Source organism: Bos javanicus, chromosome 13, assembly GCF_032452875.1.
Source record: "Bos javanicus breed banteng chromosome 13, ARS-OSU_banteng_1.0, whole genome shotgun sequence".
NCBI classification, from domain to species: Eukaryota; Metazoa; Chordata; class Mammalia; order Artiodactyla; family Bovidae; genus Bos; species Bos javanicus.
The window spans coordinates 53,884,466-53,911,491 of NC_083880.1; the positions used below are offsets into that span (position 1 = coordinate 53,884,466).

General features: G+C 52.2%; 1 protein-coding gene across 2 annotated transcripts in view; it reads right to left on the minus strand.

Moving 5' to 3' along the window:
- Positions 1 to 1,420: 1,420 nt before the first annotated feature.
- PRPF6 (pre-mRNA processing factor 6) overlaps positions 1,421 to 27,026 on the minus strand; it is a 34,758-nt gene continuing 9,152 nt past the window's right edge. Inside the window, exons 7-22 of one of the 2 annotated variants that reach the window (XM_061436818.1) lie at positions 23,306 to 23,400; positions 22,727 to 22,883; positions 21,804 to 21,966; positions 17,665 to 17,783; positions 16,759 to 16,977; positions 11,548 to 11,670; positions 9,489 to 9,610; positions 7,911 to 8,049; positions 6,447 to 6,566; positions 6,080 to 6,256; positions 5,545 to 5,678; positions 4,845 to 4,936; positions 3,912 to 4,026; positions 2,041 to 2,167; positions 1,743 to 1,819; positions 1,571 to 1,645 (exon numbers count right to left, since the gene is read on the minus strand). In XM_061436818.1, the coding sequence (XP_061292802.1) occupies positions 1,751 to 1,819; positions 2,041 to 2,167; positions 3,912 to 4,026; positions 4,845 to 4,936; positions 5,545 to 5,678; positions 6,080 to 6,256; positions 6,447 to 6,566; positions 7,911 to 8,049; positions 9,489 to 9,610; positions 11,548 to 11,670; positions 16,759 to 16,977; positions 17,665 to 17,783; positions 21,804 to 21,966; positions 22,727 to 22,883; positions 23,306 to 23,400 (1,971 nt within the window). In that variant the 3' untranslated portion in view covers positions 1,571 to 1,645; positions 1,743 to 1,750. Of the gene's footprint in view, positions 1,646 to 1,742; positions 1,820 to 2,040; positions 2,168 to 3,911; positions 4,027 to 4,844; positions 4,937 to 5,544; positions 5,679 to 6,079; positions 6,257 to 6,446; positions 6,567 to 7,910; positions 8,050 to 9,488; positions 9,611 to 11,547; positions 11,671 to 16,758; positions 16,978 to 17,664; positions 17,784 to 21,803; positions 21,967 to 22,726; positions 22,884 to 23,305; positions 23,401 to 27,026 lie in introns of both variants that reach the window. The other variant, XM_061436817.1, reaches the window with a different exon arrangement.

The following is a 27,026-nucleotide window of genomic DNA, read 5'->3' on the forward strand; positions in this document are numbered from 1 at the left end:
TTCAGAACAAGGGGAGCTGAGGAACTCAGCCTTGAGCTGGAACTGAAACATGTCAGTGGAAGAAAAGCTAAGATATGTTTTCCCCAAGGAGAAAAGCAGTTTCACCACCACCCCAAGGCGTTAAGAAAACGACCCCCAGGCAAATAAGAAAGACATTTGCACGTGCTATCAGAAGCTCTGGAACTCTCCGGCCCAGCAGGAGGTCTCACCTGACCTGAAGTCAAAGGAAGTGTCCAGGAGAAGCCACACCCAACTGAGAGCTCCAGCTGCCTGTGGCCGCAGCCTGGGCCTCAGTTTCCACATCTGTGGAGGGACAGGCTGGGTTTCAAGCTCTTAGAAGGGCAACAGGCAGGACCCTTCCCACTTCCTCCAAAAATGACGGAAGGAAACTCCAGAGGCTCAGTGAAGACACGCAGGAACCTCCCCACGGCTGTCCAGACTGGCCTCACAGAGGACAGGAAGGATTTCCAGTCTCAGACCACCCTGAGGCACCAGCACTTCCTGAGCCCACGAAGGGATAGTCTGATCCTGCCCCGGGCTGGACCCAGCAAGGTCTGTCCTCTACAGGCAGACGCCCGCGCCCTAGGTGTTCACAGGGAGAGCGTGCCCCCCACCCTCGGCAGCCACAGGTCAGTGACTAACTCCAACACGAGGCAGAGAAGCCCCTCTGGGATTACTTCTTACAAGAATGTGTGGGAACAACGGCCAACCGCCCTTCTTGTCACCACAAGTGACAATCCACCCACTGCCTCTGGACCACCCTTGACCTCCAGCTAGATGCCTCCACCCACAGCCAACACACCCGCTTCCCAGAGAGCTGGCTAGTTTCCAACTGGACACAAACCCAGGGATCCAGAGCCCAAGGAAACCTCCTGTCCTCACATGGTGGAAGCATATTCAAGTCTCCAGGTAACCAGTGCATTTTCCATCCAGAGAAGAATGGGTCCAAGAGCTTTAGGGTAAAAATCACTAACTACAAATTAGCAAAAATTAACTCCCCTGCCAATGGGAGTGACCCTCTCACATGCCGAGGGCCATCCTGTGGTAGAACCTCAGGGGCCAGGCCCAAGAGCACTCAGGAAATTCACCCTCCTGGGGTGCACACAGCCTGCTGCTGGGGGACAGGAGGCACAGACCCCCTGGGGCGGGAGAAGACCCGCACATGCAGGGGCACTGGGGTCACCTGGCCAGCTGGGCCCTTACTGTTCCCACACACAGCTTTTACCCAGAACACAAGTTCCTGCCTCCATCTCCAAAAAGCCTTACAGAGTTGCCCAGCTCTGCTGGCACTTCCTCTGCGGGGCATAGGCTCTTACGAGGCCTGGAGAGCTAGCCCTATCCAGTGTGGGGACCAGACTGGGATGGTCAAAGCACATGAGGGTAGGATTTGGAGAAAACTCGCTGCCACGAACCCCACGACTACTAGAAAACCTTTAATCAACAAGCAGGACGGCCACCACCCCCACCCTAACCCCACCCCTGCGCAGGACACTCAGAAGGTGTTCTTGATGCGCGCCGCCACCAGCACCAGTATCTCCCCGATCTTCCGTTGCCAGTTGGCGATGTCCTTGGACGTGGCGCACCACAGCTCCCCGTGCCGGGGCTCGGCGTTCTCGCAGCGCCTCCTCACCTCCTCCCGCTGCTCCTGGGTGGGGACCGCAGATGCTTGAACCAACCCACTCCCACTGTGCTCTACCAGGCCTCACACCAGTGCCTGCACCCGCCCCCCAAAGAGGACCCACCTTCCACATCAGGCGGGGCAGGGTAGACCCCAAGGGCGCTGGGCTCTGGAAAGTCTCTGTCCAGCAGGACAGGACGGCTGTGACACAAAGACAACCCTCAGGCCTCCAGCTCCAGCCCTGTTTCTGCCACAGCCCGGAGTCCCCATCACAACCAACTTGTTAAAAGATGCCCCCGAGCATCTAAATTTCAGGTTGAGACTCCAAGGCTACAGCCAGAAAGCAGCCATGGAAGCTGTGTCAGCCGCCAGCACTTCATTCGGGACTGGTGGGTGGGGGTCATGGGCAGCAGGCGCCTCACCTCTGTGCCGTGCTGCAGCTCAAACTTGTAAAAGAAGGCCCAGGCATCCCCCAGATCTGAATCAATCTTCACAGTGCGGTGGAACCACTCCCGGGCCTTGGTGATCTTCCGCTCGCTCCAGAATAGCCTATTGAGAAGCAGCAGTGGGGGACCACGTGGCCACAGATCAGTGCTGGTGGTGCTCTGGGGCCGCGGGAGCCACGCTGGGGGCAACCCTGGCCCGCTCCATGGTGGGCTAGACCTCGAGCCTTGTGACCCGCTGCAGTGGCAGAGAGTCAGGCACAGGGACTGCTGGTCTTGACCTCTCCCTGGAGAGCTCAGGCTCCATTGGGGTGCCAAGGGATGAGGCCTAGCCACCCAGAAACCCTTCCAGGTCACTACCTGAAACCCTCCTTCCTTCAAATGTCCACCCAAGGCATTTCTCAGAAAACCACCCACAGAGCAAGAAATTATTATCTTCCTCTGAGTAAAACATAGGGAGATGAAAGTAACCAATCAGACAAAAAATTCAATCAAGGCTGTGATTAGGGAAAGAGAAGTTTCTGCCTGCTCCTCCTTTTCACCTTCTGGAACATTCTGTCCTACCAGGCATCTCCAGAAGGAGCTGAAGCCCACACTGAAAACCTGGTCTAAAAGCAGACACAGACCCCTGAAACTAGGCCCAGGAGAAGATCCACAGCATCAGAAACCGAGTCAGGGTCCTGGGAGCCTTCCCCACGTGCCGGAGAGGGCATGATGGGCACTCTGACAGCCAGCTCCACCAGCTCCGCAGTCAAGTTCCAGAGCAGCTGTGCACTAGGCACCTCCAGGCAGCTGCCTTGGCTGGTCTCAGCTACAAAAGGGAGTAATTTCATGCCTGATAGCTTGATTGTTTTTTAAGCCTTGTGGTATTCTTAATTGCTCAGTGTCAGATAAACTGTGATTTAAAGAGCACAAACCCAGATAGCAGCACACAGAGCACCAGCCTGGGAACAGCAAGGAGGGACCTGTTTACTTTACAAAGCCTTTTACAAGGTTTTATGGCAGCCCTATCAGAGTAGAGCAGGAGGTGGAAGCATAGGCGAGAGGGAAGGAGCCCTGGGGACCCAGGTGGGGCCTCAGAAGTTCGTGGGAAGCCCCACACGCAGCACCCTCAGCCCCACAGCAGCCAGGGAGGAGGTGCTGGTGGGCACTGAGGAAGCAGCTGGGCCAGCAAGAGCACACAGGAGCCTCTGGCCCCACACACCCCCTGCCCTAGGCAGAGCCCTGACAAGCCCTCCACCCCAAGCCCGGTCACTTCCCAGCCTGACCACACCCAACCACAACCAGGTTCCGCTCCTCTCAGGCCACTGTCCTCCTTTGAGAAGGGAACAGAGAAGGTTCAGGAGGTTCTGAAGGCCCTCCACACCTCCCCGGGGAGCCACGGGCCCAGTACCCTGCACAAGCTGACCGTGGGGGGTCGCCTGCTCACCTCCTCTTGTCCTTGAGGCCAGCACCCTGAAGGACAGGTGGCCTCCACATCCCCAGGCACACCAAGAGCCTGACCAATGGGCCCTAGATTGTTCCCAGGGTTACACAGGTCAAACAGTCTGGCTTTTGGCACTAACACAATGGAAACAACTGTCTTGCTCACAGCTGTAACCTAAATTCCGTGTACCAGTGTCAGCAGGCCTGTGTCTGTCCTGCAACCCAAGACCCATGTTGGAATAAACTGAAAAGTGCGAGAGACAGAGAGCGCAGAAACCTGAGAAAGAACCAGGACAAGGGAAGGAGGGTCAGGGGCCCAGAAGAGACCACCCTCCCAGGGGTCATGACCAGGGAAAACTGCCTTGTTCTGGGAACCTGGAGACCCCAGCAAGAGGACTGGCACTGCCACCAGGACCCCTACTCACTTGGCCACAGCCAGGAGCACGTGGGGGTCATGCTCACACTTCTTCAGGGCGTCCACACTCTTGGTCTTCCGCTGGGGCCTCGCCTCCAGGAAGATGGCTTCAGACCACAGGACCCCTGAAATCCAGACATGCAAATGCCCATCTCAGCCATCACACACAGGGAGGCCTTTGAAGACTCAGGATATCCTCATCTGTGCCTCCCGCATGGCCGGGCCGCCTATGCCGCCCCATACTCCATACCCTCCAACCCCCACCCTGCGGCCTGCCCAGAGCCACAGGGCCCCACTGGCAAGGCCATGACATCATCCGGGGGGCGAGGAGGCTGGAAGTCCCAACAGCCTCCAAGGTTTCACACTCACTGACTAACTTCACAGCTGAGAATTCACTGTAACAAAGTAACAAAAAGTGCTACCAAGGATTTATGCAGAAAGAAAACCTGGGATTGATACCAGCCTAGAGATCGGCCTGAGGCCATATATCTGACATAAACCCAGAAAATACTACGATGCCACTAAAAACTGTTCATCGTTAAGGATTCAGTGATAATGAAAAATCCTCACAGAATTTTCAACTGTAAAAAAAAAGGGGACAAAACAATACACAGTATGACTTGATTTTGTGCAATAATACAAATTATAACAATACAAAAAAGCTAAAATCAGTGATTTCCAAGTACTGGACTCACAGCAATTTTCATCTTCTCTTTTTTTACTCCAAATTTATTTATACTGCACAGGCACTAATTTACAGACTTGGGGTAAAATAGTAAAAAATTAACTCCTAAAAGAAAAAGAAATGGTAACATCTCAGAACATGCAGTCCAACTGCCCACACTGAAACTTGAGTTCAATCATCTAAATGACCAAGCATAACGGAGGAATTTTTGTGGCTGAATCTGACACCTGCTGCCCGCAGCCTGAGGTGGGTGCTCACCAGAGTTGGGGCACTCCTGCAGGGCCTTGGCCATGAGCGTGCTGGCGATGTTCTTCAGCCCCGCACGGTACTCCAGCCGCACAGACTCCAGCCTGCGGAGAGAAACCCGGGCAGGGTAGAGCACTGTCCACTGGCAGCCTGATGAAGCAGAAGGTCCTGAGGAGCCTAAGTAGCTGGAGTTGTCTGTGCTGCCCAGCAGCTCGTCCACCAGAGAAGGGATACGTGGGTGATCTCCACCCTCAAGCCTATGGGTGGCCATAAACCTGGACTCTGAGGTCATTCAGGTGTGAGTGAAGATGGGCAGGATAAAGACAGGCCTGCTGGGGCACCTCACGGCACTGACACCCTGAAGCCCCACACCTGGAGTCTGTGTGCACAGCCTCCTATGGACAGAATGCCATGTTTATCTGGCAAACTCCTATTCATCCCTCAAGGTCCCTCCCAGATATTACCTCTTCCGTAGAGTCCGCTATCTTGGCACCATCCACCCCAAGGCCCCCTCGTTAGCTCTTGGTTCCCGGGCACCCTCAATCCCACCACAAGCCACACTGCGTCTAACCATCTTCAGGCTCGTGTGAACACTCTCACAGCTGGAACAGGACTCCTCACAGACTGCACCTTCCCACGGAGCCTGAGCTGAAAGTGCTGCACCGTGGACTTGGTGTGAGCGAAGTCAGCTCCTGGGGGCACGGGAACTCACCACAGGCCGGGGTTCTTTGGGTTCTTCAGGCGAGACTTCTCCAGAATGGCCCGAGCTCGGGTCAGCTGCCCAACCTTCTCCTCCAGCCGGGAAAGCAAAAGCCACAGGGGGGTGGAGTGGGGACATTTCTTCAACTGCAGCCATAGACACAAGAGACAAGACTCAGCGGGCGTCTGTGACGCTGTGTCGGCACCTCAAGCTGAGTCAGGGCTACGTGTGCCCTCAGAGACCCAGCCACTTCACACCCAGGTCTGTCACTATGCACACGGTTGTAACGTACACACGTGTATGGGGCATTTTTGTGAGCAGGCTGTGCCATACGCATATGCACAGGGGTGTGCACTCAGGAGCCTATGCCTTACATGGGCCGTAGTCCGTACTCTGCTGAGTATAGCAGTTACAGCCTGGCAGGGGCAGAAGGCTGGGTGAGGGAAGACCGGCCTCGAGCCCAGCACAGGTCCCCTGAGCCTGGGCCCAAGCAGGTTGCAACAACTCCTATCTGGGGTGAGGTGCCCCGTGTGGGGTGGAGGCTCACCCCTTGGTTGTAGGCTTCCCGGGCTTTCTCCACGAGCTCCTCCTGCTCCTCAATCTGCCCCTTCATCATCCAGAGCTTGGGGAAGTCCTCATAGTGCTTCAGGGCCTCCTCGCACAGCTCCTGGGCGGCCACAAGGTTCCCCAGCACCCACTCCAGCTTCACGGACTTCATGAAGACCTGGGGAGCAAACAGCCTCAGCCTGGCTCTGGCATTTGCCTCACTGAGAGCTCAGCACAAGCACTGCCCCGTGTCTTTGGGACAAACTGCGGCTACATACATTGGTGCATTTTAAAGCCAAGAGTGAACAAATGAGCTCTGAGCACATGACCTTGGGGGTTGCTAACAGTGGGTAGGGGGTTCCGCTTACCCGGGCAGTGGGCGCGCTGCTCCGCGCCTTGGCCAGCAGCCGGCGTGCCCGCTCGTACTCGTTGTTCTCAGACTCCAGCTTCACGGCCGCCAGCCAGATCTCCTCACTGTTGGGGTTGGCCTGCAGAGGAACAGCAGCATCAGCCATGAGTGGGGCAAGGGCTCCCCTGGTTGGAAGCAACTAGTCCAGGCACTGGGCCGTGCCGTGCCGTGCTCTGCAGCAGGACAGTCTGATGCAGGCATGTCCTGGACTAATAGGCAACAGAGCCTCAGGATGTGGACTTCCTCACGAACAAGCCGGCCTGCCTCACTGGCACAAATGTGTGGCAGCTGCAGCGCTCAGGCCGTGCTGCCAGTCACCACCCTCTGCCTACTGCAAAAGTTCAATCATGTCCCACCTGCATGGATCCACCCAACCAATCCTGCTGGCTCCCAAACCTGGGGATGAGGAGCTGGCCGCCCAGTGTGTCAGTGTGGGAAGGACAGAAGGATGCCCGGGTTATCGCAGACTATATGTGGAGGGTTCCCAGGGTTGGGACTAGGCCATGTACAACCCAGAGTCCAGCAGACATGTGGGCAGTGCCCTCCAGTCTCCTGAAAGCACAGTCACCTGCTGGCCACACTCAGCCTGACCATGTCCCCAACCTGAGAAGCAGCCCCACAGAGACAGGTAAGGAGAGGAGAGGGCAGGACACAGGCAGCACTGCCAGGTGGTGATGGGAAGGGCCAGAACCACTCGGAGAGCAGCGGCATCCTCCACCCAGGGCCCCCAAACAGACACGAGAGCAGAGGGAAACCCAGGCCAGCCCCCTCCACATATTCACTCAGGCAGGGACAGGCATCACTATGCCAGCCTAGATGAAAACCACAGAGTGACATCGTCTTTCCAGTTAACAGAAAAGCATGCTGGAAACCACTGACTGAACCTTGCTGTCAAAAACTATTAGGATGTTCCATGTGACAATAAAAATCAGAGAAAAACGCAGAGCTCCCGGCACCAACCACGATGCCACCCTCCACAAACACAGCTCCACCCACTGACAGCCTGGGCGGCAACGGGCAGCCCACGTGGGACCCAGTGCAGATGCCTGTGCTCAAATACAAGGGCAGGACTTCCTCCCGCAGCACCAGACACCCTCACACTCACATAGGAGGGGACACGTGTGGGGACACGGCTCTCCACTGGCTGTCCCATCCTTCCTGTCTCCCTGAGTCTATGTTGTGGAACACTGAGCCCAGGGTCACACTGAATGACAGCAAACGAGAGGTAGGTATCCATTACCCGGGCCGTTTTTCCTGCTCTCGGACCCCCTCAGGGCCTCAGCTGCCCCCAGAGCACCCAAACTCCCTGGGTCGGACCATAATCAGCCTCTCAGGTCAGCTCCTGTCAATAATGCAGCAAGGGCTTGGGGGAGGCAGGCACAGGACCCTGGAGCTCTCGGGCCACAGCGCACCCCTCACCCACCTGGAAGGCCAGAGCCAGGATACTCCTCGCCGCAGGCACGTCCCCGGCCAGCCACTTGGACTTGGCACCCATGAGCCATAGCACCTCTGCTTTGGGGCAGTGGGCCACGGCCCGCTGCAGCAAGGCCTCCAGTGACTCCCTGCAAGACAGGGGGACGGTCACCACAAGCACACGGGCCACTCGCAGCCAGGCCACGAGCGCTGAAAAGACAGTTACTGCTTCAAAGTTCGATGCTGTGAATGATTTACCAGACTTTTACAATGGGGAGAGTGTGGGGAAATCTTTTCTCTCCATAAAGGCTCTAAAATCAACTACTGAGGAGGGTGCTACAAAGCCACGCATTGTTCAAACAGCGGAGTCTGATGGAGCTTCTCAAGGGAGCCTTTTATAGCCGGGTGTCCCAGAGGCGCGATAACTTCGCAGTCTGGGAGCCGGGGGCCTTTTCATCTCTAACCACAGATCCGCCAATAAAGATTACAACCTGTACGTACTCTTTGGCATCCAGAGAAACTGTCTTATTTCTGGAAGGAAGTTATTTTAGGTCACTATCAAGCAAGAAGCCCGGGTTTCAGGTATGAAGCCCCAACCCTGTGTGGCCCACCACCCTGGCACACCCCCGGCACAGATGTTCTCCTCAAGTCTCTGCAAGATTGAGTGAGCACACGGAGTTTCTCTGTGTGGTAAGAAGCCTGACACCAGCACAAGAAGGCTCGGCTTCCTAAGCCCACCATAGGCGCCAGACCTGGGGGATGGGAACTGCCCCTGAACCCAGGGACAAAGACATGCGGGCAAGGCCCTGCTCTGGACAGGACAGTTGGGGGAACTTGCACAGTCATTTCAAAATGTGACCAAAGGAGTTAACTGCAAGATACAGAGCAACTACTGGGGGTGGTGTGTGGGTGGGGGCGGGGGGACAGGAACATCAGGAGGCAAGACTCCTGAGAAGCCTGAGACTGAGTGAGACAACAGCAAAGCAACAGAGGCCTCATGCTCCCAGCTGCAGCCCAGGTGGGACCAGCAAGGCCCGAACACAGAGGGTGCAGCAGAGGCTCCAGGCAGAGGCTGCCCACCTAACTGCTGACTGAATTGCAACATCTAATTCAATCAGCACTTATAGCCAATAAAGCAGACACAAAAGGTTTTTTCAATTAAAGAGAACAATTAAATAAAATTGTCACGGACCTCCTCAGAGCACAAAAACCAGCCCAAGCCCAAATCCAGCACAGCTGAAATGAAAAACAGGCCTGCCTAGGCCCAGATGCCGCACCGCCCACGCTGCTGAAGCCAGAGCCCCACAGACTGGGGGGCCTCCGGGCCCCAGCCCTGGCCCAGGAAGCCCTAGGACCCCAGTGGTCCCAGCTCACTGCAGGCAGACGGGCCCTTCAGTGCCTTGGCTCCTCAACTGTACAGCAGCAGGAATGCTATCACAGAAGGTGCCAGAAAGAGCTTGGCTGAACGGCCCAACTGCCACAGGAGAGTCCATCCTCGTTGCAGAGGCCTGACCTCCAACGAGGCTCTCACCCACCCACGGGGATAAGAGGCCTCAGCTCAGAGCAGGGTGGCAGGACTGCCACATACCTGGTGCCGTGGTTCTTCTCGAAGTACGCAGCCCGCAGCCACACGCTCTTCTTGCTAGGGAAGACCTGCAGGGCGTAGGCGTAGATAGCTCGGGCACACTCCAGGGCATTGTGGGCCACACACTAGATGGAGAGAGAGGGGAGAGGAGTGAGGGGGCTGGGGACAGGAGTGAGGGGGCTGGGTGCCACCAACCCAGGAGGGGTACCCGCCCCACGACTCCTGACCCAGGCCCTGGAAGCCCGTTACAAAGACCCTGTGGCTTCCGTGGTACAGTAGGTAGGACTCCAGGGGGTTGGTGGGCCGGCCTGCCCCTGGGGTAATACTGAGCACCAAGGGCTTCTGCTCCTTCTGCAGGCCACACAGTGCTGAGGACAGGCCTGCTCCAACCCAAAGACACAACAGAGAAACAGGAGAAAGTCTGAGAGGGCTTGAGGGTTCTGCTCCCCAGTCTGACATCTGCAGGGTGACACCCACTGAGGTCCCCATGTTGTCAAGAGAGATGAGGTAAGTAAAGAGGGGCATGGAGTTCAAGCCCACACTCAGAATTAAAAGGGCTCAACGACCAGAAGGAGCTGGGTTCTGCTGCCCATTTGGCGATCTACTCCGAGGGTAGAGATTGCAGGAGACTGTTAGGTCATCCTTCACAATCTTCTGTCTTAATGTCACATAACAAAAAGCTTTTAAACCACGACAGTTGACATTAGAGCATCGTTAGTGCTCACAAGGCACCCAGCTTACAAATGAGATGCCACGTGAGCTGCAGACAGACAGCAGCCACAGCCTGTGTCCAGGGACCAGAGGACGAGGTGAGCACCCGAGTGGACAAGGGAGAAAGGAAAGCTCTGCCGGCAGGAGTCCAACTAAGCATCTCTCATCAAACGCAGGTGCCATGATATTTAGAAACCAGCACCTGACACATCCTGCAGTAGTAACTGACTCAGGCCAAAAGGAGCACTAACCAACGTGCAGACAAGAGGGCCGAGTTTGCTGAGAAATGGCACGTTTATGCAGTCTCAGGGTCTCCCCACAGAACATGAGTTACAAAGGTCCGCAGCAGCCTCCTGTGGAGGAAGCTGGCAGACACCCCTGAGCTACTCAGAGCTGAGTGTGCCCCCACCCACCAGCGGGACAGAGTCCCACAAAGAGGAGAACTCGCTGTGAGGACACAGTGTGGAGACCAAACCAAGGGGTCTGTGCCCTCAAGAAAGCCAGAATCATGAACAATGATGACGGATCAAAGGTCCCTCCCCCACCCAGACTCAGGGCCACGGACCCTGCACATGTGACCCTGGGCAGTTTCTCCACCAAAACCCAAAAGGCATTCAGTGAGCCCCTCGGTGAGATCTGAATAAGGCCCCAGATTACATCCTGGTCCTAATCAACGCTGATCTCCTGAGTCTGATAGCTGTGCTGTGGTTGCACAAGAGAAGGTTCCTTTTAAAGAAACACACACTGAAGTATTTAGTGGAAAAGGCTCACCACATGTGTGATGTGGTCTCAAACACTTTGGGGAAAATAAAGGCCACGTGTGAGCAAGCATGTGCACATGTGGAGAAGAAAAAGGCATGTAGTGAAATCGGTAAATGTGGGGGCATCTAGGTGAAGGGCATAAAAGAATTCTCCACACAGTTTTGCAACTTTTCTGTAAGTCTAAAATTATTTTAAAATAAAAGGCTATTAAAAAGAGAGGACCATATTTAAGGTATTAAAAGCTTTAAATATGTTTATCGATCTTGAGCCCATAATCTCGTCTCTGGACCACCACTCAAGGGAGTCTCCTCAAAGTGCATGCTTCACATGCAGTTATTTTCTGAAATGCAGGTTATAGCAGAGATGGGGGTAGGGGACATCCAGAGGTCAGGGGTGAAGAGCTGGGAAAGCATAGGAACTGGGCCAGGTCAGGGCTGTGAGTGCTCACACCCCACCTCTGCAGCAGACCCCAGTTAATAGAGAACTATGCACCTTATAGTTGTGACTGTATTTAAAAATCAGCAGATCAGAAAGATTTCCAAACCACACCCCGTTCCCCACAACGCACACTCCCACTAGCCACACTCACGCTGTCGGCATCTTCCATCCACGTGTGCTTCCGGTCTTCCTCCTCAATGCCAATCCCGATAACAGCACGCATAACTGCCTGGCAGGTGGCCACACTCCCGGCCTTGTCACACTCCTCAGCATCCTGAAAGAGGGCACAGAACTGAACTCACTGCCCAGAGCTGCAGAGGCCTGGCAGACAGACGCTAGGCCCGAGGGAGAGGGCTGCAGGAACGGGCCTTGAGGGTGCTGGAACCCTCAGGGTCCCCGACGCTGCCACTCACTGTGAAACATCATTTCCTGCCTCACAGCAGCTAAGTGCTCCATACCCCCAACCTATCCATTTAACAAATATCACAGAAGCACCTAATGTGTACCAAGTGCTAGAGTAGGCAACCTGGTGGCCAAAGGAAAGTTCCAAAGCAGTGGGACTAACATCTCATACTGTCACACATGTTCGTACTGTCAGCCTGGCTTCAGATTCAAAATGGGCAAAAGGAAGAGCCACTCTAACCCAAGAGACAGACCAGCTGGGGGTATGGAGCCCAGCACAAGGAAAGCGAGACAGCCTGGGGAGAGATCAGCCACTGAGGCGCTCCGGCAGGCGGGGGGCAGGGTGTTCAGCAGAAAAGCACTAGACTTCAGAAGAACAATCCTCGGAATGAGCAGAGAGAACAGCCATGGTTCAGAGATGAGACACCAAGTGTCCTGAGCCTCCTGCGTAGCGGGCAGGCAGGGCCAGCAAGGCAAAGAGCAGGGCTCGTTCACAAACATCAGACCACAACATGGAGACACAGGCCGAGATGGGATGGATGCAGGGACAATCTCTATCGAGGGCAACTTCAAGTTCTCTATCAAAACAAAACTCACAGAGGCTCACCCAGCAAAGTGTTTTAAGGAATATATTCCCATTCATGCCAAATGATGGGTGCGCCAGGACACCATTTGCAATGGCTAACAGAGTAAGAAGCACCCTGCTACTGCCATCACCGAGAGACCCTAGGCTGGCGGGACAGGCTGAGTCAGGCTTCCCTTTTCCTGGCTGTGAAGGGAAAAGCATCCCAGGCAGAGCAGAGCCAAGGCCAAAGGCTCAGGAGGTGGCCCAGGCCAGCCCTCCACTGGAGGCAGAGCACAGAACACCTGGCACAAGGGAGGAGAGCCGCCCAGGGAGACGGCCCGGGCAGCCAGTCTGCACAGCATCCCCCAGTCTCCACTGAGCATAAACCAGCATAGGAGGGAGGGAAAGAACTGTCCAAAAGGATGAGCAGGAGCATTCCTCAGAACACAGGTGTGTCCAGGACAGCACCTGTTCCCACCAGCCAAAGTGGAGACCCCCAGGAGACACAGAACCCTGAGCAGAAACCTGGAGAGGCCACCTCTACAGAGGGCTGAGTTCCAACCTACCCCACTGACTGCGGTTGGTCCCACCCAGCAAGTGTGAGGCAAGACCCACAGGGTCAGAACACCTTCAGTAACAGAACCAAGCTCCAACACCAGAGCCCAGAACGTTCACAGAGGCACAAAAGCACCCGGCACCCAACAAGGGAAAATGTGACAAATGAAAGGTTATCAGGGAAAGACAATCCATAATGAGGGGAGAACATCTACCAAAATCAACTCCGATAGGCCCAGACAAGGACACTAGAACAACTATTATAACCATGATCCACAGGTGGCAAATTGCTGTGTGGCAACATGAAACAGGTCAAAGAAGGGTTTTAAAACAGCCAAAATTCCTGTCAGTGAAAAAGGCAAGATCTGAGATGAAAAATGTCCTCAATCACAGCAGACGAGACATTACAGAAGAAAAGATTAGTGAAACGTGAGGACAAAGCAACAGAAGTCATATAAAATGAATCAGAGCATCAGTGAGCGGATGAGCTCACATCACACCGACAGGAAAGGCCAGATGTCTCCCAGAACCAGAGCGGGCTCTCACCATTGCTCTTCAGCATGTCCTGAGGCCCTAACCAGGCAATCAAACAGGAATAAAGGCATCCAGGGACTTCTTTGGTGGTCCAGTGGTTAAGAATCTGCTTTCCAATACAGGGGACACAGGTTTAATCCCTGGTGGAGGAACTAAGATCCCACATGCCATGTGGCAACTACTGAGCCCACGCACCACAATTAGAGAGGAGCCCCATGCACTGCAATGGAAGATCCTGTGTGCTGCAACTAAGGCCCAACATAGCCAAAAATATACATATATATATACACATATATACATGTATATTTTAAAACGCATCCAGATTGGAAAGGTAGTAAACCTGTATCTGCACACAACATGATTCAATACACAGAAAATCCTAAAGAATCACTGAAAGTATTACAATAAATGATTTTGCAGGACATAAGATCAATATTTAAAAATCAACTGTACTCCTATATACTAACAACGAACAACCTGAAGATGAAATTAAGAAAAAAAATCCATTTGTGACAGCATGAAAAATAGTAGAACACTTTAGAATACATAAAGTAAGTGCAATAGTAGTATGTTAAAACACTATCGAAAAAAATTTTAGGGGCTTCCCTTGTGGTTCAGTGGTTAAGACTCCACCTTGCAATGCAGGGTACACAAGTTCGACCCCTGGTTCAGGAGGATCCCACATGCCACAGAGCAACTAAGCCCGTGCACCACTGCTGAGCCTGTGCTCAAGAACCCGAGTTGCAACTACTGAAGCCCTGAGCCCTGCAGCCCGTGCTGTGCAGTAAGAGAAGCCACCGCAGTGAGAAGCCCGCACACCACAAAGAAGAGCCCCCGCTCACCACAACTAGAGAAAGCCCACGTGCAGCAGCAAAGACCCAGCAGAGCTCCCCAAACTAAAGAAATACATCTTTTTTTTTTTCAGAAAAAGTTTTAAAAGAACTAAGTGAATGGAAAGACATCCCACGGATTGGAAGAGTTACTACTATTAGGCAGGCCAATAGTCCCCAAACTGATCTACAGATTCTATGCAGTGTCTGTCAACATCCCCTCTGGCTATTTTGCAGGATCTGACAAGTTGATCCTAAAGTTCATTTGAAAACACAAGTACCAAGCACAGCCAAAACAATCTATAAAGAACAAAGCAGGAGGACTCACTTCCTGATTTGAAAGCTTCCTACAAAGCCACAGTATGCAGAACACAGTGGTGCTGGCACAACACGGACGCACAGCCCAGTGAGGACAGAGACTTGGAAGTGAACTCGCACACACAGGACCATGGTTCTCTACAGCGCTGGACTGTGGGGGGAGACTCAGCGCAGGGAGACCCAGCAGAGCCAGATGATGGGCCTGCACTTATAAAAGCATGAAGCTCAACTTTTAATGCAAATGGATCACAGACCTAAATGTAAACACCAAAAAAAAAAAAAATCTTAGAAAACAGAGGAGCAAACCCTCATAACCTCACGTTACAGAAAGTTTGATATGACACCTAAAAGCACAAGTAACAAAACAAAATAATGAATCGGACTGTATTAAGATTAAAAAACACTTGTGCTACAAGCAACACATTCAAAGTGAAAAAACAATCCACAGAATGGTTGCAAATATTTGTATATCATGCAATCTGATAACAGATTATATACTTGTACCTAGTATGTAAAAACTTCTTGCAACTCAGTAACAGATAATAAACAATTAAAAGATAACCCAATATACAATACTAAAACTCACTGAATTGTACACTTTAAATGGGGAAATTTTACAGAATGTTAACTATAGCTTAATAAACTGTTAAAAATAAAACAAAAATGATTTTAAAAATGAATAGCTCTTCATGAGCTCCGAGACAGCTCACGTAGCCTAATGTGCAGGTAATTATACCTGAAAGAGGTTGAACAGAAGAAACAGGGGACACAAATTTTCCAAATTTGATACAATTTGGAAATCCACAGATTTAAGACACTGAACTCCAAACACAAGAAACATGAAGAAAACCACAAAGCAAATTACAATCAAACTGCTCAAGACCAATGATATAAAAAAATTCTTAAAAGCATTTCTAAATCTTTTAAGTTAGAAACATTTTTTTCAATTTAATTAAAAATTTTTAAAAAGAGACGTATGTACAGAAGAGCAAAGATGACAGCAGGTGTCTCACTGGAAACAAGGCCAGCAAGAACAGTGTCTTTAAAAAACATTGAGAGGAAAGACTGCCAACCTAGAGCTCCACACAGAGGGGAAACGTGATGACGTTTCCTTCATCAGATGAAGTAAACAAAGATGAAGTAAAGACTCTTTACAGACATTTAAAGGCTGGAAGAACTGAACACCAGCAGGCCTGCTTGTAAAAAATGGTCACAAAGTCCGTCAGACAGAAGAAAGAAGACACCAGCTGGAAACTGGATCCACACAAAGGTATGAGAATGTCAAAATGGGAATGATATGGTTAGATGGCATTGAACAAATATAAATATTAATAAAGGGGCTGAATCCAGACGATGACACTTCAGGGGTATATATGAGGCCTTGCACCCAAAATTTTAAAATATGCCCACACAGGAAGGACAGAAAACAGTACTGCTGCAGGGGCCCAGGAGCAGGATGCAGCATCCCGACACCGTCTCCTTGGGGGAGGCAGGTGCCCTCAGGCAGGGGCCCAGGAGCAGGACATAGCATCCCGACACCCTCTCCTTGGGGGGAGGGAGGTGCCCTCAGCCATGACACCCGGAGCAGCAGAGGGGCCACTGGGAGAAGGGTAAGTAGAACAGTGGCAGCAGGGGCACAAGAGGGAGGGGCAGGGTCTGGGCCCTCTTCCGAAGCTGAGAGGCAATGGTGAAGCACAGGGGCTGGCTGTAGGGCTCCTGCTAATGGAGCGAGGTGGATGCAGGTAAAGACGCACTGTTCCTGGCTGCCCGTGCAATGGCTCATGCAGCGGGAGGAGGAGGCAGGAGAGTGCACCTGGCCTGGTGGCTGGGTTAGAACACCTTCAGAGACCTGGCTGGCCATAGTTGAGAAGAGTGACAGATGCACTAAAGCTCATTCTCTCTTAAACCATATTCTCTTCTGGAAAAGTGGGGCTAAGCGCACTGTCAAAATGCTAAAGTCTCCCCTGAGCTACTCAGGCTTTCACACCACAGAAGCCACAAGGCGATGACAAGAGAGGCCACCCCATGCCTGCTTTGCCTGCCAGTGTGAGGACGCATCTTTCAGGTGCCACCCCAAAGTCCTGGCCCACCAAGGGACTCCAACGAGCAGGAGGGCATCCGTGCTTAAAGCGGACACCACAGCACCTGCTGACCTCACCTGGATCCACTGCTCACGGTTAATCTCCACGCCATTGGCGCGCAGGGAGGTGATGGCGCGGTCAATGATCTTCTCCACCATCTGCGTGTTCCCGTTGGCCTCCTCCAGTTTGGCGGCCGTGATCCAGATGTGGCGGTCTGTAGGGATGTTCTCCCGGGCCTTGTTTAAGACCTTGCGAGCATTCTCGTAGGTCTCCAGCCTTGCCAGGGCGAGCCAGAGCTGCACAGAGAGACCCGTCAAGTCAGAGGCACCCTCCACGGGATGCAGCACGAGCTCTCAAGGACCATGTAAACAGGGCCCAGGATCATGTGCGGCAGCACATCCCGCGCATCCGAAAGCTGTTTGGTTACACTTTTGACTGACCTAGTCTAGTGGCTAGGTGACAGGCCCTCAGTCCCACATTCCAATCACTGGTTAAAGGTACACAGTATTAGGACAGAAGGTGAACAGGACAGGACTGTCACCTCACAAACTGAAAGGGCTCGGGTGTTCAGCTGCCTGGAGTTCTCACACCCCAGCTTTTGATTCTCAACATTTCATCACCAAAAATGTGTATGAGCTCTATTTATTTTTATGTAAATAAATTAAGATTAATTTTGTTTGGAGAATTTCACAACACACATAAGATAATTAAAGACAGGCTGGACATCATAGACCCACGACCAAAAGTCACTTCAGAGAATGCTATGAACCAGAAATTTAAAACTCAAGAAATCCAAGTGGCTCTGAGGCAGAGCCACCCCCAGCTGGGAAAACAAGCACCCCCCCTCTCCACCACTTCACCCTCAGGTCCCACTGACGAACCTGGAGCTGAACCAGAAGGACTGCTCCCTGCAGGAGAGTGCTCAGCTCAGAGCTCGCCCTGGTGAGCTCAAGGCTCAGGCCCCCTCGGGGTGGGAGACTCACCTCCACGCTGGTGGGGCAGCACTCCACAGCTCGGCTGAGCATGATTCTAGCATCTTCTGGCTCTTCCAGCTCCACAGCCGCCTTCCACAAGCGAACTGAGTTTGGAACATGCTCAAGGGCTGGGAAAGGTCGAACAAGAAACCAGGTCACAGAAAAAGGGACATGAAAGCAGGACACTGTGTCACAGAGGATGCGGCTCCCAGCACGGCCAGATGGTCTCTGCCCGGGGGACAGGCCTGGACTTCACATGAGTCCCTTGGGTCTAGACAGACACCAGAGAGACCAGTACAGACGCCCTGAATCAGCAAGCAAGGTGGCAGAGAGGGCTGTGCATCATCTCACTCCTGTTCACACTTGAAGATCAGCATCAGAAGACGAGGCACCTGCCACCCAGGAAGGGCCAGCCTTGCAGGCCACGTGTGAGCCATGGGGAAAAAACATGCCAACAACTCTGGGGTCCACGCCTGCCCAGGTCGGCAGAGTAAGGGTCCTCCCTGCGCCCCAGGGGACGCAAGAGCAAAGAACCACGTGCTGCACCCCAGGGTGCGGTGGGGAAGGGGCAGCGAGCAGGAGAGGCCAAGACATCCTGGAGTCCAGAAACTTTCAAATCTCTGTTTAACAAGCACAGCCCTTCCTTCAGATGCAATTTACCAAAAAGGCCAAAACACTAGACAGCTGAACACAAAGCCCCACAGCAAGGCACTGGGGAGGATGAGGCAAGGCCTCTGGCAGCTCCTGGCAGGAGTGACGGTGACTAAGAGCCGATGAAGGCAAGAAGCCAGAACAGCACCCAAAGGAACTCTTCTTTCTAGAAAACACATGGGCCAAGCTCATGGGAAACAAGACACTAGATTCCATGATGTAGCATCAGTGGACCTACAGTCTCTCATGTTCCTCCTCCAGTGGAAGCAGCTCCCCTTCCTTACAGGCCTATAAACGGGGCACCCCTTCTTTTCCCCGCTGCAGGCCCTGCAAACGGGTGCCCCTTCTTTCCCACAGCTAAACCAGATTGCAGTGGCTCCAGGTAGCCACACAGCCCCCTGGCTCCTGAGCAGGAAGCAGTACATGCTCAGACGCTCTAGACAACTGGGCTGGAGGAGGGGAGATACCCCAGGACCCCCAGGGCCTACCCCAAGTCAGTTTCAAAGGTTCCCAAGGTCCAGGGCTCATAGGCACCTCCCCACTATGACAAAAAGCAAGCTGCCACTCCAGAACCACCTGCCATGGAAGACAACACCCCAGGCTGGGGCCCAGGCCTCTGCAAGGATCACAGCGCCACCACAGCCTGCAAAAGAGGTGCGGCCAAGGGCTCAGTCCCTGGGCTTCCAAGGCCTGACCACACCCGTCACTCAGTCCAGCACTGGCTGGTGCCAGATGAGGGACCCTCTCAGGAGGCCACATGTGGTGACAGAGGTGCTTCTCACTCTGCCAGGATCCAGGGGCCAGGAGGGCTTCTGACAGGCAAGCAGTCCCGGGCTACATGTCACTGTGCTTGGGGGAACCTGGTCCCTCTCCCCACGCATTGGAACTCGACCATCCAGAGGTCTTGTCCCAAGGGACAATGTCTCCACCAAGATTTGTGGCCACAGTTCTCATACAACGGAGGCTGAGGCTGACCCAGCTCTCAGGCCTCCAGGTATTGCTGGACCAGCCTAGCTGGCAATATGAGCCCTGACCCCTATGGTGAGACCAAGCTACCACCATGTAGGGAGGGGCGACTGAAACCACAGCCCCGGGCATCCTGAGGCCTGGCAGTGCCGTCCCACTTCCCGGAGTGACAGTCACCAGGAAGCAGCCCAAGAAAGCAAGACTACCAAGGGGACAGCCCCTCAGCAGTGATGTCAGAGGAGGAGACCTCCTACCTCGCCTGCCCCTTTTGCAAGGTCACACTGCATTCCAGTGGACCGGGGGTCATTAATTTTACCCAGTGATGGGCATAACACCCAGGGCTGTCCCCACTTCTCAGGAAAGACTGGGAACTCCTCCACTGGCATTTTATCAATAGCCCACAGGACTGGAGCTAAAGCAGACTACCACTGAGCAGTCCAGCTCTCACCCGGGTACTGCCCAGAGACTAGCCACCATGCTGGGTCAAGGTCATCACCAGAAGCTGTGGCCTGCCAGACAGGAAGGGCCGGCCCGGGCAGGAGTGGAGCAGTCTGAATTAAGAGAGCCTGCAGGCCCAGCAAGGGAAATGTGCTGCCGCCCCTGTGCTCACTTGCAAGCTAAGAGTGCACTGTCTCGGGACAAAACCACTTCACACTCCAGGCCTGCATAACCAGCATAGAAACACGGAGCTGACACCTTCATCGTGAGTGCAGCCCATGGGAAGTAGCTGCAGCTGGGCCCACGTGTGTCCTCACGTATGATAACACACAGTTTGAGGTCAAGCACCCGCCCCATGCCACTCAGTCACCTAAGGTCTCAGGCCTCAGAGCAGCACATGAAGCTCAAATTCTCCTAACACAGGACCAGGACGCCGGCTGCACTAGCTGAAACCCAGAGCTCACACAGACACTGAGGGCCAGCACACAGTCCACCCCAGTCACTGATGGAAGGAACTGTCCTCAGTCTCCACACATCAGATCCTTCCCACAGCAGCGTCAGGGTTCCCTGGAGCTAAAGCAGGCATCTCCAGCTGTGCCCCCGGCACCTGGAGAAAGAGCACTGTTTGTGGAAACACTCTGATGACGGGTCAAGTCAGGACCATGCCTGCAGAGCAGGGCAGAGGCCAGCTGAGGGTTCTATGCTCTCCCCACTTTGGGGAAGCCTGAGGGAAAGGAGAGCAGGGGGGCCCACTGCCCTCGAGACCCCAGACAGCCTGGAAACCAATCACTCGACACCCCTTGGCGGCCCCCTTCCAGGCCTAGTTCCCTCTCCAAATCTGAAGCCAACTGGAAGTGAACCCAGGTAATCTGGGGGTGAACAGGGAGTGGCCACAAAGCCATCCTGACCATCCATCATGCTGTGGCAGGGGAAATTCAGGAGAGCATTCCTGAACAAATAGTGCTAATTACCCAGAGTTTACTGTGTTTGTCATTAGAGAACTATTTTCCTGGCTGAAAAGGGATGAGCTGATTTTTACAAACCAAGACAGGTGCTAACTTTCCACCCCAGCCTCATTTTAAGTGCAACAGGGCTGCAATCAAGAAACCAGACCCAAGAGAGGACAACACACTGGAGTGTACACATACTCAAGCACATTCAGGGTCACACACAAGGTGGCCACCACCTGGCCCCTATCAAACACAGAGTAAAGCGTCAGAAGCTGCAGTCCACAACCCCAGTGCCTCCGAGGGCTCATGCCAACACACACCTCAGACCACCCACTACAAGCCACCCTCAACTCCATAAAACACACCTATTTTACCCATGTTACAATTCAGGGGGAGCCAGCCATCAGCACAGGCTTACTCCAGGTCAGGCCTCTGACTAGCAGGTGCTGAATCTGGAATGAGCGTCACCAGCAGCACCTCCCCTCAGCTCCAGTCAAGGAGCAACACTGTTCTTTGCTCACTTCTGCAATAATGAAAGACAAACTACCCACAGAAGCTCCGTCTTGGCAGTGATTCCCGGGTGGACTCAGTTTCCCTGATGCACAAACCGTTCAGTGACATGAGCCAATGGCACATAAACCAACATGCTGCCCTGCAGGAGCGTCACAAGACGGGAAGGAGCTAATTAACGTGCTTCTGTAGTGTGAGCACCCAGGCAGTAAAGACTCAGAACCAAGTGGCACCTCCTCCCCGCCAGGGGCAAGGGACAGTACAGCCAGCACCTATGAAGCCGCTTCAAGCAGCTCCCTCACTTGGCACAGCGGGCCCACAGTGTGGCCCACCGGGGACACAGAGCAACTGCCCCCACGCAAGGTCATGTAGCAGGAAGTGGCAGGTGTGAGGTCCCAGCCCAAGCACCGCAACCAAAAGTTTCCCTGAAGACTGTCCAAGGGCGGGACCAACATAGCCCGAAATAAAGCCTGAAAAACATCCACCACTCTCGAACCCTTCCAGCAGAGCCTGAGCAGAGCAGTGGCGAGGCAGCTCCCTTGGCCAGCACCGGGGCAGGGAGGCAGCACCCCTTCACCTTCGGGGATGCAGCTCGGCAGCACCACTCCTGCCAGGCCCCTAAGGGAAGCTCACCTTTACGAAGAACCCGCTTTTTGGCACGGATGTCTGTTTCCAGCTCTGCTGCTCTGATGTAAATCCTAACGGACTGTGGGAGGTGACGGACAGCTTGGGCCACCACGGCCTTGGCTGTGTCCCCAGGCTGCAACCTGGCTGCCTCCAGCCATACATCCTCACTCTGTGGGACAGAAGAGCAGGTTGGTGAGGTATGTCAGGCTGGCCGAGTGGTAGGCACCCCTGAAGGACACACACAAGTCTCAGAAACAGGAGGGGCTGCGTTCATCAGACCCATAGGCACGCCTGCCCCAGAGACCCCCTGAAACCCCTACACGTGGGAATGTGACTACAGCACATCTGTGCATGGGAAAGACACATCACCACACTGTGAGGTGAGGACAGCCAGCCCTCTGGGTAAAAAGTCACCCCATGGACAAGGTGGGGACACACAGGCAGGCGGTCATGTATCTGCTGGGGAGTTTCGGATCAATGCTCATGTCTGGGGGAAGAATTCACAAGATGCCTCTCACTGTCAGGGTGCCCCAGCCTTCACAGTCAGCCTGTAGTCCTGAGGGTCTCAGGACTTTCTAGAGCTGATCATCATGGCCCCTGTGAGGCCCACATCATCACGGCCCCTGTGAGGCCCACCTCCAGGTTCTGACATCAGGAAGGGGGAAGGGCTGACCAGTCTTGCTATCTATCATTAAGGTCATCTGTTGAACAAGTGGCAGTCAAGTTTTCACTCCAAGTGAAAATTACCAGGAAAAGCCCTTTCCTGCTTTTTCCCCCTCCTCCCCGCTCCCCGTCCGACTGCCTGGAGCTTCAACACCAAAAGGGGGCAAAGAATCCCCTCTAAGTCCAGCTCACTTCCACAGCGTCTGGCACAGCCTAGATGCCAAGGCCCCTCAAGGGTGTGGTGCAACCTCAGGGAGGGTCCCTACCTTGGGGCACATCTCCGTCCCCTTCATGATGAGGTTCCGAGCCACTTGCAGCTTGCCAGTGACTTCTTCCAGGCGGGCTGATGCAATCCAGGCTGGCGGGTGGTGAGGGTTTGTCTCCCGAACAGACTTGAGGAGCAATCTTGCCTTCTTGATGTCACTGTGCAGGCAAGAAAGCACAGGGTCAGACTGCCACGTGTTGTGTATGGGCCTGGCCAGAGGAGGCACCCCCATGGACACAACATCCAACTGTCATATCAGATGTCCTTGGTGACAGAACCAAGTGAGAACTTGGTCGGCACCCTCCCAAGCCTACTGCACCTCCATGCACACAGGCACCGAGCACCAGGACTAGGTCAGAAGCATGGGAGACAATTAGCAAACTGCTCCCTAGTTTGGCATACACATAGGTTTTGAATGTTACCTGTTACAAATTTAACATCCACATACTTTGAATGGAAAATCAATCAATCCCACTCTTTCTTAGAATAGCCACATTTTGGCTGCATATTTTTCAAATAAAATCCAATACGTTCCCAGGAACCTGAGCCTACCCAGCCATCAGCCCTCCGGGGTACTCACTTGATGTCCCCTCCGTGGGTCGGAATCATGGAATTCAAATCCGTCAGATAGCCTTTGGGGTCGACCACAGTCTGCCCACTCACTGAGTCAGACACCTACAAGACAGGCCAAGCCCAGTTGGTTGGACAGAGCCAGGAATGCCTAGAACGAAGTCCTTGGAGGGTCCCTAAACCCCTTCCCATAATCCCAACTATCAGTGGACACAGAAACTTTTAAAGAAAGAAAACAACTTACTCAAACAATAGTTTGTAATAATAATGAGCAAATTTCACCTATACAGAACAAAAACTTACATTAAAAAAAGGAAACCATAAAGTCCCAGGGGGAAAACCCAACTGAACATGAGGCCATCCAAGAATAAGTGAAACCCAGGAGTCAAGAGTTCTTTACATTTTCACACAGCAATTCACTGTAGTATTCTCTCAAGTTGTGAGTCACAAGGGACTTTCCTGGTGGTCCAGTGGCTAAGGCTCCACACTGCCAATGCAGGGGCCGGGGTTCAATCCCTGGTCAGACAACTAGATCCCACAGGCTGCAACTAAGACCTGGCACAGCCAAAAAATTAATTAATTGTTTTTAAAAGCTGTGAGTCTTAAAGTTGCCATGACAACCACACACACACACACACACACACACACACACAAGAGCCTGGGTAAAAAATTACCAAAATTGCAGCAAGACAGGAAAAGAATGAAAGGAAAAGTGATACGAAAGAAAAAATAAAACTCCCTTTGTTTGCAGGTAACTTATGCAATGAGAAGGAAAAAATCAAACTCCCTTCATTTGTAGGTAATGGATTATCTAATACCTATCGCTATCCCACACACCAGCAGGGAAAACTCGGAATCTAAAAGTAAAAACAACAATACTTAGAGGAGCACCCAAAACTGTGAAACCCAGTGCACCCTTACCACAGGTTTGAACTACATGGGTCCACTTACACTTGGATTCTCCCCCTCAGCACGTACCAGAGTGCTATGCAGTTTGCAGCCAGCTGAACCCACTGCCGCGGGACCACCCATATGGACAGTCCTTGAGTGCACACAGGCCAATGCCCCTAAACCCCACAAAGTTCAGGGTTAATCGTACCTAGACAATTAATCTAACAAATACGTACAAGATCTATAAGAAGAAAACTACAAAATCTTAATGAATGAAATCAAACACTAAATCAATGGAGAGAGTCTTCGTGCTCACGTCAGAAAGCTTAGTGCTGTCACGCGATGTCAGTTCTTCCCACCTTGATCTGGAGATTCAACGTGTCCCCAGTCGAAATCCCCGAAAGTTACCTGCGATACCGACAAGCTGATTCTAAAGTTTACATGGAGAGGAGGTAAGAGATCCGGAGCAGCCAATGCAACATCAAAGCAGAAGAACAAACCTGGAGAATACAACCCAACTTAGAGACTTCTTATAAAGATACAGTAATGACGACAGTGTGGAAATGGGGAAAAAAAGACAAATTGGTCAACAGAACAGAGAAGCCAGAAATAGTTCCACACAAGTTCAGCCAACAACGTCCAACAAAGGAGCAAAGGCAACACAATGTAGAAAGAATCTTTGTTGACAAATGGTATGAAACAAGTGGACACCCACATGCAAACATGAACTGAAGGGCTTCCCTTGTGGCTCAGTGGTAAACAATCAGCTCCAATGCAGAAGACCCGGGTTTGATCCCTGATCCGGGAAGATTCCACATGCTTCCACTAAGCTTGCGCACCATAACTACTGAGCCTGTGCTCTAGAGCCCAGGAGCTGCAGCTACTGAGCCAATGTGTCACAACTGCTGAAGCCTGAGCATCCTAAAGCTTGTGCTTGACAATAGAAGCCACTGCAATGAGAAGCCTGTACACCACAACTAGAGAAAAGCCTGAGCAGCAACGAAGACAGAGCATAGCCAAAAATTAATTAATTAAAAAACAAAACATAAACTGAGACAGATTTTTACACTCTTTACAAAAGTTAACTCAAAAGGAACCACAGAATTTCCCTGGTGGTCCTGACTCTGGTTAAGAGGTTAAGACTCTGCACTTCCAATGTAGGGGACACAGGTTTGATCCCTGGTCAGGGGACTAAGACCTGATATGCCACATGAGGCAGCTAAAAAAATTTAATTTAATTAAAAAGTAAATTAAAAATTAGTATGGTATATGCAGTTTAAGTTTTTAAAAAAGAAGGGGGAATTACAGACTTTTAAATAAGATGCAAAACTATAAAACTCGTAGACAATAACATAGGAGAAAACGGACATGACCTGAGATTTAGCAATGACCTTTTTAGATACCACATAAAAGGCACAATTCATGACAGGAAGAACTGATAAGCTGGACTTCATCAGAATTAAAAATTTCTGTCTGTGAAAGACACTTTAAAGAGAATGAAGACAGGCCACAGCCAGGAGAAAACATTTAGAGGGGACATATCGGATAAAGAATTATTATCTAAAATATAAAGAAAACTCTTAAAACTCAACAGAACAAACCACCCAGGGAACTTCCTGGCAGTCCAGTGGTCAGGTCTTAGTGCTTTCACTGTCAAAGGCCCAGGTTCAATCCTTGGAGGGGGAAACAATTGTGGAACTATTTCTGGCTTCTCTGTTCTGTTGACCAATTTGTCTTTTTTTCCCTATTTCCACACTGTCGTCATTACTGTATCTTTATAATAAGTCTCTAAGTTGGGTTGTATTCTCCAGGTTTGTTCTTCTGCTTTGATGTTGCATTGGCTGCTCTGGATCTCTTACCTCCTCTCCACGTAAGCCACACAGCACAGCCAAAAAAACAAGTTCTTGAAAAAAATGGGCCAATGACTTGAACAGACATCTCTCCAAAAAGGAGATACAAATGACCAATAAGCACACGAAAAGATGTTCAACATCATGAAATCAGGGAAATGCCAGTGAAAACCACAATAAGCTACCACCTCACACCCATGAGGACAGCTACTAGGAAAATGTCAGAAAATAACCAGTGTTGTCGAGGATGCAGAGAAACTGGAGCCCTTGCACAGTGGTGGCCTGCTGGAAAACAGTATGGAGGTTCTTCAAAAAAGTAAACCGAGAATTAACACACGATCCAGAAATCCCACTTCTGAGTTTATACTAAAAGAAAGTAAAAACAGGGACCTGAACAGGTACACCAAGGCTCATAGCAGCAATTGTCACAATTGCCAAAAGGCAGAAGTGTCATGACAGATGAAGAGTAAACAAAATGTGGTTTATACATACATACAATGGAGTACCATTCAGCTTTTTTTTTTAATATTTATTTTTTATTTATTTACTTGGCTGCACCAGGTCTTAGTTGTGGCACCCGGGATCCTCAATCTTCATTATGGCAGGCAGGATCTTTAATTGCGGCATGTAGGATCTAGTTGCCTGACTACGGATGGAACCTGGGCCCCCTGCATTGACAGCTCAGAGTCTTAGCCACTGGACCACCAAGGCAGTCCCTCACTCAGCTTTAAAAAGCAAGAAAATCCTGACACCTGCTACAACATGAATGAGCCTTGAGGACACAAATGAAGCTAAGTGAAATAAACCAATCACTAAAAGTCAGTCACTATATGAACCTATTCACCAGGTTTCAGAGTAATCACTTCAGATAGAACATAGGATGTGGGCCAGGGGATGGGGAGTGAGAGGCTCAGTTTGGGAAGAAGAGAAAGTTCTGAGATGATGGCGGTGATGGGGCACAATATGGATGTACTCAATGCCCCTGAGGGC